This window comes from Anopheles merus, chromosome 3R, assembly GCF_017562075.2.
Source record: "Anopheles merus strain MAF chromosome 3R, AmerM5.1, whole genome shotgun sequence".
NCBI classification, from domain to species: Eukaryota; Metazoa; Arthropoda; class Insecta; order Diptera; family Culicidae; genus Anopheles; species Anopheles merus.
In genome coordinates this window covers 14,611,098-14,626,933 of record NC_054084.1, presented here as the reverse complement: position 1 = coordinate 14,626,933, position 15,836 = coordinate 14,611,098, and the positions used below count along the sequence as shown (strand labels likewise).

The window sequence follows — 15,836 nt, the reverse complement described above, 5'->3', positions numbered from 1 at the left end:
CGGAGAAACGGGGGAAATGGATAGGAAAGAATAGGCACACACACAGCACGCGCATTAGTACGGTGAACTAAACAGGCGAAAGCTGCTGCTGCTGCTGGACGAAGATTACATCGCTACCATCACTGTCGTAGCTGGCCAAAGAGGCTGGTGATGCCATGCTGGTATGTTTTTTTTAACTTTTCACTACAACCCTCCCAAGAGCCTATCTCTCTTTATATCGCGAGATTTCCCCGGGCCCAACACACAGTACAAAAAGCACAGATTGCCTCTCTCGGACGAACACAACCAGTGCTAACTATCCATCCCAAGCGACAGCCCTGACTAGACTAACTGCCAGCCCGCCGAAGGTACATTCAATTTACCACCTTGCGGCGCGGTTTCTCGCCGGTTTTTGGAGAATGCGACGAATGCGACAACTTTCCCCCCCCCCCCCCCCCGCCTCCGAAACCCGAGCTATGCCTAACTTTTTAACCCTTCGGGGAGGAAAAGTGGAGCGTCTGGCAGGCTTGTCGTCAAATCCTTTTTTGCTGCTGCTACTGCTGCTGCTGCTGTTTGTTTGTTACCTCTGCCCGTGTGCAGTTGTTATTTAGCTTGTCGCACCGGTCCACTTGTTCGTGTCATGTTTAGCAACTCACACACAAACACACACACGCCAGCTGGCGTGCCAAGTTTCCATTGCCACTGCATATTAAAAATATATAATTCGTTCGTTCCCCCACCAGCCGCACAACGAACCCCAATTCACCCAGTTCGTTAGTACAGGGTTAAGGTGTTTACTTTGCCTCTGTGTGTTGTGTAGCCAAGCTGAGCCGATGGAGGAAATGTTGGATTGGTAAAGATTAAGGCAGCACAAGTTTTGGGCTTTCCACGATGATACAAAAAAAACCTGCGTTATAACGCGAGCGACAACCCTTCCCACGAAAGCACCTCCTTTGTCAGCTGCATCCTAATCTAGTTGATCCAATCTTTCACGAACGAACAAACTCCTCAGACAATGAATGAACCAGAAAATGGTAGGAAGGGGTTTGTTTTTTTTTTTTTTTGTTTCATACTTCATTCCACAGTTTTTCTTTCGCTTCCGTAAAAATGGTACCAAAAAAACTAACAAAAAAGCAACAGAAAAGGTTTTGCATAATGCGAACCATGCTCCTAGAACTTCCCCTCTGCGATTCTGAAGGCTCTGTACGTCCTCAGCTGGGAACGGATTTGTTCTGAACTCCCCCCCCAAGGTTGACGGACGGGAGGGTTGAAAGAGTTTGCGACCGATTTTCCTCCCACCAAACCAAAGCAAAGCGAAAGAAAAGCCCAAGCCCACGGGGCACTACGGGCACATTCACTGATGACAACAGATAAATCATCATATAATGGATTTCGCTTTATATTTGAAAAGTTTTCCAAAACCTTATTTTTCCTTCCATTGTCTTGTTCCTCCATTCGCCCCTCAACTACCACACTCGTTCCCTACCCTAGGCCGAGAGGGGAAAGGTACCATATTATTGTTTTATTCATATTGTACTGCCACACCGTATTGTTTTTACTCAGGCTTATTTTTCTTCTTTCTTTTCGTGCCAGGTTTATGTTTTTTTTTCCTCTCTAGGAAGCTCACTATATAATCCGATTGCAAGCCAGCGCTTTGCGCGCGGAATGGGCCGTTGGTTGTCTGTTTGCATATTGTTTGTATCGGGCCGTTATGTCTTTTTTCCCTCCCATTGCGGGTATGCTTAAAGGATGAAGGTTGCAACGCGCACGGTCGCTACGCGGTAACGGGAAGGTATCAGATCCAGACACAGCATTAATCTTATTGCATTAGATATTTGTGATGGAAGAAGAGGAATGAAAAAAGGAGCATTATCATAAATTACATCTCACTCTTTCTTTCTTCCGCAAACCACCGTGCAAAAGCAAAAAGGATGAGGAAGTTTTACGTGCAAATGGGGTAATTAAACTGAAGATCGAAACATTAAGATTTGTGCTGAAAAGTCCATTGCATAGGATAAAACAAAGCATGAGGTCTTTAGCACACATTATCTGTTAAATTTATTGATTTATTTAACTGCTCGAAAGGCTAATCGTGCGCGAGGCTTAAGGCCTTAATGTTTGTTTAAAAGAGTTGTTTTATAATTCAAGAATATTTATTTTCCTTATGCACGAATTACACTATGTTTTTCTTATACGAAAAATGCTGAAATTCAGTGTAAAAATTGTTTGTCCAGCGGTCGGATCGTGACTAAAACTACTACATTTCACTGCAACTTTCAGATTTCTTGTTAAACAAATATACTACACATAAAACTACGCAAGGACTTTCAAACATTGCTTTGAAAACTTTGGAAGGTTACGTTCACTTAGACCTGTTATCCTTAGAATCCGAGTATCTAGGCGAGATTTAATCGCTATTGGATAAAGAGACCAGCAAAACAAGGTTTCGTAGATTCAATACGCAAATAAGAGTAATCTCTCTGGTTGAAATATACTAAATTGATTAAAAACATACTAGCTGAACTGATTCGACACAGCTCAATGGCCAAACATAAACAAGTGATAAAACTGGTCAATAGCGATAAAAGAAAACAGGTCATATGCGTTATCGTGCTCTAGATACAAAGTATCGCTCAGTTTATAATATGAGCTTGTAGGCAAATACAGGGTTTTACATTTAAGTTTAGAGAAGCTGCATACGTTTTTGGAATCAATTCAGTCTTGGCAAGCAATGTATATTTTATTTATACTTATTGGACTAGGTCCGGTCTCGTGTTACAGTCGTGAATTCGTTAGACTTCACAACATGCCTGTCATGGGTTCAAGCCGCGGAAATACGTAGGACTTGACTATCTTGCTATGGTAATCAACAAGTCTCTGACATCCTAGCCCACTAGTGGTACAGGCAGACCTTACCTTAGGCAGACTGATAACGGTAGTTGTGTTAAAGAAGAAGAAGAAGAATTGGACACTTGATTATGTTGATAGATTGTGAACAGATGTCAACAGATTCAGTCACAGTTGTCAAAGCATCTACCTGTTGAAATCTATTACACCTTGTCAAGAATCCAAAAATAGAATCAAAAATCTCAAAATATATGTAGCTTGTTAAAAATAAGTTGTATCGAAGAAGTATGTAGCTACTATGCAGGGTTGTCCAAGTCACTTTCGAATGTGCACTTAATTTATCACCACATCCAAGATGTTTTTCAACAGCTGTCAAATGGTGTATTTGCTTTCATTTGAAATTTCACTTTTAACACATGATTTTCAACACAAAATAAATAACTGTTAAACTCAATCCAGCTTCAGATGTGTTGAAAATTATGCTGAAGAAATTAATAATTATTATGATGGTAACCCTGAACTGACTTGGTAAACCCTTTATGAATTACAGTGATTTCCAAGTCAGTTTCGAATGTAAACATTGTTATTCACCGCATGCAACATGTTGTTTCACATCAATATGACATTTAATTTCCATCACAATAATGTTTAATTTGTACAGCATGATTTTCATCCCGCTCAAGCTTGATTGAGCTTGACAGTTCTTTGATATGTGTTGAAAATCATGCGTTGAAACTGAAACTTTATTTTGAAACAAATAAACCATTTGACAGCTGTTGAAAAACATCTTAGATGCGGTGAATAACAATATTTACATTCGAAAGTGAATTGGAAAATCCTGTATACAAAATTTCATATTGAAGCAATACACCATTTGACAGCTGTTGAAAAAAAAGCTTGGATGCGGTGAATAATTATGTGCACATTCGAAAATGAATTCGACAAACCTGTAATATAGATAGAACTAAAGAGGATCATTTACCGAGTACTCAAATATTCAGCATTTTCATATAAATTATGTGTAAATTATTTATTCAATAAATAGTGTTTCTATAACTTTTCCCAGAACCTGGTTTATATTTTTGTTATATTAATACTTGTGGAAGGAATTCAAATCACGCATGAGCATGCGTAGATAAAAGTAATTACAAAACTAGAGTTCTATGTTTGATATCACCCAGCATATTCTGCACATACCTCAACATATGTGAAAAACTCATTACAATATAATACCGAAACGATGCGGTGCATAAAACAGAACAGAATTGGCAATTATTCTTGATTCAAATACTCATTACAAGAAAGTGATATCGCGCTGCACACGTTTTCTACAAAACAAAACACGCAATACTGTACACAGTCGAAAAGAGAGATGGAGAGCACCTAGAGGAGCAATGAAGTGGAAGCTCACTCTGCACTAAATAAAGGCTCCAAGTTTAATCGACCACGTCACAGCATCCCCACGAGCGTGATAAGCTCCACATGGAGCTCCATACTGATCCACATTCCCTGCTCGCTATTAACTTCACTCGATAGGCTCACAAAACACGTGCTGCATAAGGTGGAGGTAGTTTTCCCCGCTGCCAACACCCGACACGACCCGATGCACAAATGTGAACTTTGCTAGCAATAAGCCTCATAACATCCAGGCCCTTTCCCTCCCTGTCGGGAGCGGTGTGTTGATCGTGTTCGTTACTTACGCAGCATTACTTCTACTACTATTTCCATTGGATCCACCTCTCTCTCTCTCTCTCGTTTAACACGCCACATTTACTCCGCACCATTAGAAGTGTGCACAAAAATAGCGTCCACAAAATTCCAACATCACTGCCCTGGTGGCTTTCCAAGCTCAACAGCAAAATATTGAGGCGCAAAAAAAACGAACTAACCAAAATAAAACCTAGCAGCAGCAGGGAAAAGTTTTCCCCAACGTCAACAGCATGGGGACAATGTTCGTAGCCACACGTCAAACGGGAGGCACACAAAGAGAGAGAGAGGGAGAGATAGCTGGGGGCCTGCCTGGCCACGATGGGGAACTGTACCGGTTTCGAGTAGCGGCACGGCACTACTACTAAAGCCTCATAAAACCGACCAATGATGTCATTACTAACCATAACTTCATTTGCTGCCGACATTTTCGTGCGCATAAAACTAAGCACAATAAACGACACGGCTCTGGTGCTTTCCCGGCGTCCCTCGGTCGGTCGGTCGGTCCAGTGCGGTGTCGGTTAGTGTTTTCACTTTCGGACCTTGCGGACGCACACGGACGAGGACACGCCCGACCGGACAGCGATGGTGCTATAGATATATTGTTTCTGCATTCCACAAAGTTCTCAACGCAGCAGACTCTTCATCCTGCACTAGGATGAAGGAACGAGTTTCGTTTAAACAAAAAAAAAACGGACGAGGAATTTTCTCATTTGCTTCGTTATTACTTGGAGCAAACACAGACACAAGTTTACTTTCAGCAACCTTCACAGCAATTTCTCCATCCATCCATCCATCCCAACGGTCGATCAATCGTCACGCGTTTGCTTTGAAGCAGGCACGGTCGCATACATACCTTCACCAGCAAACGCCATACCAGCTTTATGCCTTTTTAATGCCGTTGCAATGCGGTTCGATGAGGAACTGAGTGCCAACAATAAATTCTGCAACAAGTGTGCTCGTTCTTTTTTTTTTTTTTTGTATTTTTCAAACGGAAAAACTGAAGAAAAAACAGCACGAAAAGCTCAACTGTACGGTAGAGCAGCGAAGCCAACGCAAAGGAGGCACGTGCTGTAATTTCCTCCCTTGTGTCATGGTGGGAAAAGTAGGACATTCCAAAAAACGAAAAGGAAGGCATCAAAAACGAACGAAAGGTACAACTTTGCTAAAGGAGATACATCCTGGCCTCACCGTTTCCCTGTTTAAGAAGTGACATAAAGAAATGCTGAAAACAAAAGAATGTAATCATAATTAACCTTCCCTATTTCCTGGTAAAACTGCTGCTAATACTTTGCCTCTTCCCAAAACAACCTCTTTAATGGTTGTTGGTGTGTGTGTGTTTTTGACGATTATAACTTATCACCACGCACCACGACGGTTAAAGGTAGAAGAGAAAAATCAATACTATCACCGAAAACCGTACCACACACCTCCTGTCCCGTTGGCTTTTTCCAGTCTTTATCATCCTACCTTTTCTTTTCGCTTAACGATGTTAAACTTATGATTTAACAGCAAACACACACACACTAACAACGTGCAAGTGAGCGGAAGGCGAAATTTGCGCTCAGTTTTTAACATCGCAAAATATTTGCCCTAACTTTTAGATGCACTAGACACATCCGCTGCCTGAACTATTCCACTATAAACTCACCCAGAGAAAGGATAAAAGAAGAGTGGATGGATAGAAAGTTGTGCATAACAAAAAAAGAAAATTGGTAAAACTCTCGTACTACCACATAACTCATCTCAAGCGTTTTACTCGCTCCCGACCTTCGTTGATCTTAAGGACGTTGTATCCTCTCCTCTTTCTCGGGGATATGCTGTATGCCCGCTATCTGCAAGGAGGATAATAATTTTTCGCACAATTCGTCTTTCAAAGTGTGTGCAAGGAAAGGCAAGCAAAGAAAGTGCAATCGCACGGACGGAAGCAGTAAAGTTTTTAAATTAAAAGTGACATGCATGCCTTAAGGGTATGATGGACTGATGCCGGGGTCCGGTTGCTGTCACCTGGTGGTGTTGGAGTTTTTGCACGAGAGTGTTTTTGGAGAGTGTTTTTCACATTTTCAATAGCCAAACTTTGCTTTAGTTTGTGAGGACATAACTTGAATTACTCAAAAAACGGGTCAAATGGCGAGCAGCATTTCATACAGCATATGATTCTTCATTTCAGTGTGTTTCAGAATATATGTTATCAATTATGGGATAATCAAATGTTTCATAAAACAGAGCCCATAACGATTTGTTTTGATTTTATAGAGACATTGCGCGTCGATGTTAAATCAAGGGCTCATATTGAATTAACGCGAACTCGTAACACGATCTTATCCCTTTATCAACGCTATTGCGTTATAAAAAAGTATCATTCTACTTTGTAAATGATACGCCCCAAAAATTCACAGAAAAGGTTTGACTCTGTTGACAGATTAATGACTAATTATGTCAAACACTTCAGACATTTTCATCGTGGTCTATCAACCAAAAAGCCTGTTTTTAACACGAATTACTCTGTTAAAGACTTGTCGTGGCATTGCGATGTGTACTCTTAAACTCCTAACTAAGTGATTCGACACTGTGGTTTCACAGGAGATGTATCGAGTTCTACAAACGACAATACAGCAAGTTTCTTACTCTTGAATTCTCCGATGTAGGTTTTTGCAAAAGCAATACAGGGTTTTCCAAGTCAGTTTCGAATGTAAACATTGTTATTCACCACGTGCAAAATGTTATTCCACATCAATCTGACATTTTATTTTCATCATAATATTTTTTAATTTCTTCAGCATGATTTTCAATATTTCACCTGTTAACGGGTAATGAGATCCGGCTTCAAATCCCGGCTTTAAAAAACAATGGCAGCAGCCGGTTGAAGTGTTGAAAATCATGCTGAAGAATTAAAAAAAACTATTACAGGGTTTTTCGAGTTGATTTCCAACGTTTACAACATTGTTCACTACTTGCGAGATGTTTTTCAACAGCAGTCAAATGTTCTATTTGAATCACAATAATGTTTCAATTCTTCGACATGATTTTCAACACGTATCAAGCAAAATTGAGTTTGACAGTTCTTTTTGGAGTGTTGAAAATCATGTCTAAGAACTGCAATTTTATTATGACGGAAAGACACCATTTGACAGCTGTTGAACTGACTTGGAAAACCTTGTATGATGGAAATGAAATGTAACATCGACATGGAATAACATTTTGCACCCGGTGGATAACAGTGTTTACATTCGACACTGATTTGGAAAATCCTGTAAAAACAATCTCGAAGAGATATTGGGAAGCTTTTCAAAATCATGCTTCAAAGACACTGTTGAATTTTTGTACATTTTTATGTGCTATATTTGCTAATAAAATCAAGATTGAAAACTCTTCTAATTAGAATAAACGTGATATTTCAATCGCTGCAAATCACTCACCAATTTTCTGTAAAAATTGGATACAAAATAAAGATAAACCTATACTCTCCTTCCGTCAACAATATTCGTACGTCATCGACAAAGCATATCGGCAGCTTGGTTTCATTCATCGTCTGACATCTGATTTTAATGACCCTTTCTGTTTAAAACAACTGTTCGTCGCCTTAGTCCGGTCCGTACTTGAATTTAATGTTGTAACATGGTCTCCGCACACTAACAACTGGTCCACACGAATTGAGCGCATTCAGAAAAAAATCACAAAAATAGCTATAAGAACCTTACGGTGGAACATGGACCAGCCTCTAACCTATCAAACTAGACGGCTTCTTCTAGGATTGCAGTCCTTAGAGAGACGTAGGGAGGTAGCACAAGCAGTTTTTGTAGCAAAATTAATAAAAGGCGAAATTGATGCTCCTGACCTTCTTCTTAAAATCAATTTGTACGCCCCTGACCACGCACTACGTCCTCAAAATTTTCTGATCAAAATAGACCGGACCCGTACTTAGAGAGGAGCTCATGATCCAATTATTTGAATGTGTAAAGCTTTCAATAAGTTTTACTGCTTTTTTTACTTCAAAATTACCGTTGCCACGTTTAAATGTTCATGTCTGTTTTCAAATATATAGCAAGTAAGGTTATCTTAAGTATTACTTTATTTTAATATTGCAAAGGCCCCTGCGCGCGCCACGCAATTATCTTCAATAAATAAAATATGCAACATGCAAGTTAAATCCTGCACTAATATTGTAATAATTCGGCATCCAAAGTTGATGTTGGAAAAGGACTACAGATTGTGAATTATTTTTTCACTACTCCAAAACTCTAAACTCTCGATTACTCCATTCGATCTTGATAAAACTCTATGCCGGTACTATTACAATAAATACTGTGTTGGGAAGAGGTGTGTATGTTTTGTTAGACTAAGTATGCATATTAAGTTCATACAAATGTGAATTGTTGGAAATTTGAAAACAAATTACACGTAATTTGAAAAAAAGTAGAATGCAAATTATATTTACATAAGACTGAAACAAAAATCATAAAATTTCAAATTCCTTAGAAGATGGAATGCTTCGTTTGTATAACTATTATCAATTGTTGTCATCTGATAGAAAAAAAACTGTGTCTCTCAAACCTATCCTAAAAACCTTAAAACCTAAAAACCTAAAATAATTTTTCGGATAAAAATGAAATTTGTCAAGAATGTAGTATCACCGCTTATAAGTTACTTTATGACTCGCTGAGTGATATGTTTCTTAACATATTGAAAATAATTGCAATTTGGCAAGAGTCATTTTACTCAATAGAGATCATATTTGCGTAGAGTAAATAATAATCCTACTGAAACAGTCACAAATTGAAATAATTGAATCCCACTGAAACAGTCACAATTTGAAATTAATGAAACAACTGCCCAATTGATTGCTCCTGTTTATGATTGCAAAAACATTTCTCTCACACTGTTTTAACCATACAAATCAATATTGTGACAGGCACATATTTTTAACATTCCTCACTTTTCGCTACCCCATTTCTGTCAAAACAGTGCTTCAGGCGCACATTAATTAATAACACAATATGCTCCGAACACACACGCCCAGTGGCGAGAAGAAAGAGAAACACTTCAATATGCAGGGAAGTTAATTGCAAAAATATGTTAATTAATCAACATCGCAAACGCAAAGCAAACAGAAACTCCACCGCACGGGGACACGTTTTTCTATATGCTTCTCGTAGTGTAGCCAACAGAGGGCGAACGCCTTAACGCCGCTTTAACGCCGTGCTCAACAGTTATGACATTAAATTAAAATTCTATTTTCCATCTACTCGCTGGAGCATATACACACAATAAAAAAAAAACACCACTTGCATCCTACAAGTTGATTTACCTTTTCTCTTGTTGAAAACCACAAAAAAAAACGCCCAGTACACACAAACACACCTTACTGCTGGCCTTCTTTTTTATCACCTTTTCTTTCCGTTGTTCTGTAAACTACTTCTGTAAATCTGGCACAAGAAGACAGAAGAGCAAGCACAGGATCAAGAAGCAAAAGCAAAAAAACAGCACAAGTTTCCAACGAACCAACGAAAGTTAATGTTAAATGTTACGATACAAAACTATCCCTCACAGCACGTCCACGGGGTGTAAAGGGGGTTCTTCACCGGCTGTGGCGGCACCACAACTAACAACAGGGCCCCCGGGAAACGGGAAAACTTTTCCAAAAAAGCCGATCGTTTCACCGCAGATAGCAGTCGCGAACTGGTAAAAAATATGAAAACTAATCTACGATCATGTCCCTCGGAGCGTTATGGCTACCGCCGGTCCCCTCAGGCCCACCCACCCACAGGGGCAGATGTTGACGGTGGTGGAAGGTGGAAGCATTAAATCGGGTGTACCTTGTTGCACAGCTCACCACCGTTGGAAGGCGAGCTCGAGTTTAAACGTGGGGTTGAAGGCGAACTGTGGGTGAATTTTTCGGCAAAATCGCTTCTACTCGCTCACCCCCAACACACACACACACAAGGGCAAACGTGTACAAAAAGGAGGAATGGATTGTTCTACCCACTCAGCACCCTACCGCGCGCTCCTCTCTTTTGGAAGGAAACAAAACTTTTGTTTACAATTTGCCAAACAACCGACCGGAATGGGACAGGATTATCCTTCGAATGGATGGCGAAGGATAGTGGGGTGGGGTAAAAGCTTTCATTTTCCGTCAACCTTGATGCTTTTGCAGGCGCACAAAACCGTATTGAGTTTCCAAAAATAAGCACAACAAGAGGAACAGCAAAAAAAAGCAGGCATCCTCGCTCGCTGGCACGAAAGGGCGAAACAGCCCAATGGCTGGCCTGGCAGCATTATCATGTCCCGTCGTGTTTATGTAGCTGGATGAGTTATTTTCCCTCAACACACACACAGACACGAAAGCACACGACTGATCCATCATGCAGCGATTTATAAATCAACCTCGGCGAAGCGTTTTCGTGATTGGCTTTTTGTGGCCACTTGATAAGAGTTTCATTCAAAATTCGGGTGCGGGTGGAATAAAACTGCTAAATTGATTATCCCGTGCGGAGAGGAGCTGCAAGGGATTGGATTTTAAATCGTAACTGCTCGCTACCATCGCAATGAACCGTTGGAAAGTTTTGGCAACACGCGAGCTCAAACGGTTCCCTGGTTAGCGATAGAGAGAGAGAGAGAGAGAGAGAGAGATGTAGTGAGAGAATGTGCAACAAAAAATAGCTTTTAATAATTGCATAGCATTGCGCTATCATAAATTTAAAGTTTGAATATGACAAAATCGATGCTAGACAAGGGCATATGCGAATATTTCACACATTTTAATTTAAGTGCTTTTTTTACTTTAATCTTTAATAATATAATTTATTTTTAGATAAACAAATGATCAATAACCATTAAACTGCTAAATAAATGAAAAAAGAGAAATGTAGAAAAAAATATTTATACAACTTTTACCCTATTTTGTCTATAATTATGTTCATGAGCTTATATTCATTTATTGTTTGATTATTAGTTTTATATCGTACACATTTCTCGACTGATACCTAATAATTAGAGGTTTTAATATGTTTTATAATTGTATTGTCATGTCTTTAAAAAAAGCATGGGTAGCAAATGAAGCTAAAGCGGAATTGGCTTTTTTCAAGGTGTAAAAGGCTATAGTACTTGAACGCTATAAACTAACAAAGTCAAATGTTACAGCTCCAAATTCAAAATAAACCGCTAACGAACCTTATTTCCCAGAAATCAGTATGATGCAAAGTTTCACGTGGTTTTTTTAGTTGTTTTTTTTTAATTATTGGGATTTGTCGCACAAATTATTCATCCAATGGTTCAAACAGTTTTGAGAAGCGCTTAATAAATCGGGCAAGAATCCAAAAATAAATGGAAAATATTAAATAAAAACGTAACGTATCGCTGAAAACACCCAAAAAACCATGGACCTGTGAACCGTATTTTAGCGTATGTAACGACCCACTTTTAGGTGAATAATGACTAACTTCAGACAAAGGGGTTCCAAAAGATACGGATTACACCTTTGATATTACATTCGATTGCATACAAAAATTTTCTGGCCTTTTGTGCATACTAGAAAAAGCAAAGAGTGTTACCAAGGAAATGCGTAAGGAAAGAGACAGAGATTCAGGAAACTAACGATTTCATTAGTTCTTTTAATTAGTTCAAATTCTAGTTCAAATTCTTAAAAATACCAATTCATAACAAGGAACCAATGAGGTCAAGCACGAAAGCTCCGAAAATACCAAAAGTATAGGGAAGTAAACTTCATTTGTACTAAATGCATTCCATTCATTTGTACTAATGTTTACTTCATTTGCATTCCATTCATTTGTACTAAAAATACAACTAAAAAACAGATTTGTTCTGAAATTGGTAACATGAACAAATTTGTTTTAGAATATTATATAATATGTTTTAATATTATTATCTTAATATGTTTTAGAATATTATAAAAGTAAAAAAACACTTTCTTCCAAAAATATTGAATAATTCAAGAGGGGTAGCGTGTTTTATGCTGAAATACCGCCCGGGAGCGTAAGTCGATAAGATATAATTAAGCAGTTTCACATATACTAACATTACACTATTTTTTACGTAAAATATTTATATAGTAAAACAATCACTTTAAATATGCTTTGAAAGACATGAATGTTTAACAAATAGGAGATGAAGCATCACATAGCATAATTTAAACGCTTTACTTCCTAGGCCCAAACTGACTTAGATAGCTGACAAAGAAAGGCGTGCCAACTGCAAAGATGTTCTCTCAATGAAAATTTGATGCATTCCAAGCTCTACACGCTCCTTCTCTCCCGGCTGCACAACCCACATGCCAAATATTTTCATTGGCGCATTTGGCGCAAGATTAGCATTGCTATTAGCATGTTTATTCATTATGAACTTGTGTAGTGTAGACCGTGCTGCACTGCAAAACGGGAATCTGCTTGCATCGGAAGGATTAAGGTAGAAAGATGCTGCAAAAACGTGGTGCTGGTGCACACGTGGCATCGCAAACCAACCACTGCGGAGAGAAGGAATCCACTCCCGGACATTTTTTAAAGCTTTTTTCCACTGCAAACTGAGGCATGTGACCTCGATCCACTTAATCTAGAGCATTAAAATGTAATTTGGTCGAACAAAATCGAGCAGAAAAAATAGATCGGAAGAATCACACGGGTTTTGAATGGTTTGGGTCTTGAATACTTGAGCTTCAGTAGCTTGAGGTTTTGAATACTTCAAGCATTGAGAGGAGCTTGAAAATCATAAAATATAGAACAATGTGTGAAACTGCTTCAAAAAGGGATTAAATGGAAAAGTCTAAATCCGTTGAAATTATCAGAATATCTTCCCAAAATAGTCTTAATTTAAATCTGGCCTTATTATTCCAATCTATAGCAATAAACGTAAGCATATTTCAATACAAATTAAAGGAATTTGAATCGTATTGCTCCAAACTGCCATTTCCTCTAATTGCCCACTTACGGCCCCGACAACCACGAACGATGTGCAATATTCATTTTCTCGTTTACCAATCCCAAAACTCTTCCTCATCCCCAGCCATGCGACAATCATACGTTTTGTGTGGAAAAACTTTTCCACAACTTGAACAGCAGCCACCACCTCCGGGCAGGTCCCGTGTGGTGCTTATCATCATTCCACCAGATACGAAACAGCCAGCAGCCCGTAGTCTCAGTAAAGTAAAGTTTCATCAGCCCTTTTCGCCGAGGTAAGTCATACCATCCCGAGCTCAGAGAGAGTCTCCTGACTGTTTCCAACTGCCAGCGCAATTCAGGCGGAAGCCAAACTTTCTTGGGCAACAAAAAAAAAAAAGAAAGAAAGGAAAATCCTCCCCGTTCTGCAAAAGGACATGTAGACAGATAATAGTAGAAACTTGGAGACACATCGAGCAAAAAAAAAAAACAAAAACGCCACGCTCCATTACATAACGACTCAAAAATGTTGTCCCATTCATGGGGCATCGCCAAAGAAACCGTGCCTTTTTTATAAAAACAAAAAAAAAACGAAAAGCGCGAAACTAAAGTTCAACGATGTCGATTACGACGGGGGGCAGAGGAAAAAATGTAAAATGAAAAACCGGCCCAAAAAATGGGTGCCCTTCCAGGTTGTCACTGGCGCAGAAGACTAATCAATACGGCTGTAATGTCTTGGAATCATGCAACGGATATGCTGGACAGGTTGGGGGGACATGCGGGAGCATTGCGGTGCAGCAAAGGCAAAGCCCATAAATCAACCCGCTCTTTATCGGTGTGGAACTCTATCGCTCTTCCCATTGCACCTTGCAACCAGCTTCACCGAAAGCCCATTCCCTGTTTGGCCAGGTTACGCTAAAAATGTACAAAATACGATGTGTTTAGGTTGTGTATCGCAAAAAGGAACTATTCTACCAGCAAACTACGGCAGCAAACAAACTGTCAAAACAAAGTATGCACCGTGTTACGTCTCTTGAGCGGCATCCTGGCTGTGTTGTTGGTGGTGGTGTGTTGGGTGAAGCTTCCTTCCTTCAGTGTTCAGTGTCGTGCTGTCGCTGGGCTAATTAATCAACCCGTCAACTGGACCACCTCCTTCGTCCTGCTGATCCGAGCTTCGCTCCGTTTGCCGCCAGTCGTGATGTCTAACCTCACAACGAACTCACCGGGAGTCTTCTTTTTTGCGGGTGTAATCCTACCCGTGACAGCCCAAAATATTCACAGCACTACTCGCCTACTCGCGGTTCCGGTTACACAATCGATGGGCGCGACGGAAAGCCCAAAAAGGAACGGGGGCGACGATCGAAATGGATGAAATTTATAACGGCACACTCCCGGCGGCGGCGGCGGCGGCGGCGGCGGCGGCGGCGGCGGCGGCGGCGGCGGCGGTACCGATCACGATTAGCCTTTTTTTTTTAGCGTCGAGTTGAGAGGAGAAGACGGAAAAAAAGAACAAACGCCAGTTTTGTTTTTACCCGTTTTTCACAAATTAACGATAAGCGCGCCTGGACGAACCGAAAACGAAGAAAACAAGTGGGGTGAACGCGCGCAACCGCTTTCGATACACTCGATTGCCTACCTACCAGGCGCCTTAAAATAGGGCCCGCCAAACAGCACTCACACTACGCCGCGCGGATCGCAGCAATCTGGGGGCAGGACGGAGGGGTTAAAATTTGCCTAAATTCAATCCTGTTTTTTTTTTTGTTTTCGTTAAGCGTTAAATGCCCCCGAAGGATAAATTTAGATAACCGGATTTCGATCGATTTTTACACTCCGTCACCTTCGCCGCAACACCGCTTGCACCACGCTTGCTTTAATTATTTTCGACGCTTCAGTTCGGATTTCGAACCCCGGCGCGCAAAAACTTCTCAAGTGCTGAAAACTGCTTGGCCTGAAGAAACTTCTGCCCGCTTGCCCTTTTGCTTTTCGTCTCGCGGAGGTCTCACTCTAACGCACACACACACACACACACACACACACACACACAAACACACGCGCGCGCCCGGATTGAAGGATAACGCTCGATTGCTGTTTATTGCAGGTAAATAGCGACCCGCAGTTTCGTAGGGTTACCAACACTGTCGACGGCGGAAAAAAGGTCCGCCGTTCGATGCGTAACCATGGCAGTTTCGATTGCAATTCGATGGCTACTTCGACTGTGTTTCTGTGTATGCAAACGGGCCATCACTGGTAGAAGAAATCGAAATTAGGACATGTTTGCTGCGAGTTCAGTTGTTCAGTTGTCAATTGCAGTTCGGATTTGGTACAGCTTTTTTTCGAACGGTAAAATTAAAAGTTGTATAAAATGGTCGCTTTATTTAAAACGGCACTTGCACACATAATGTGGTATAATACTTA

At 40.3% G+C, this 15,836-nt stretch overlaps 1 protein-coding gene across 2 annotated transcripts in view; it reads right to left on the bottom strand.

Annotated features, from left to right (window-relative positions):
- The window catches only part of LOC121597133 (dynein intermediate chain 2, ciliary), a 29,481-nt gene extending 13,938 nt beyond the window's left edge, over positions 1–15,543 (bottom strand). Inside the window, exon 1 of one of the 2 annotated variants that reach the window (XM_041922679.1) lies at positions 14,442–15,543. In XM_041922679.1, the coding sequence (XP_041778613.1) occupies positions 14,442–14,465 (24 nt within the window). In that variant the 5' untranslated portion in view covers positions 14,466–15,543. Of the gene's footprint in view, positions 1–109; positions 328–14,441 lie in introns of those variants that run through there. The other variant, XM_041922678.1, reaches the window with a different exon arrangement.
- Between the last annotated feature and the right edge of the window lie 293 nt (positions 15,544–15,836).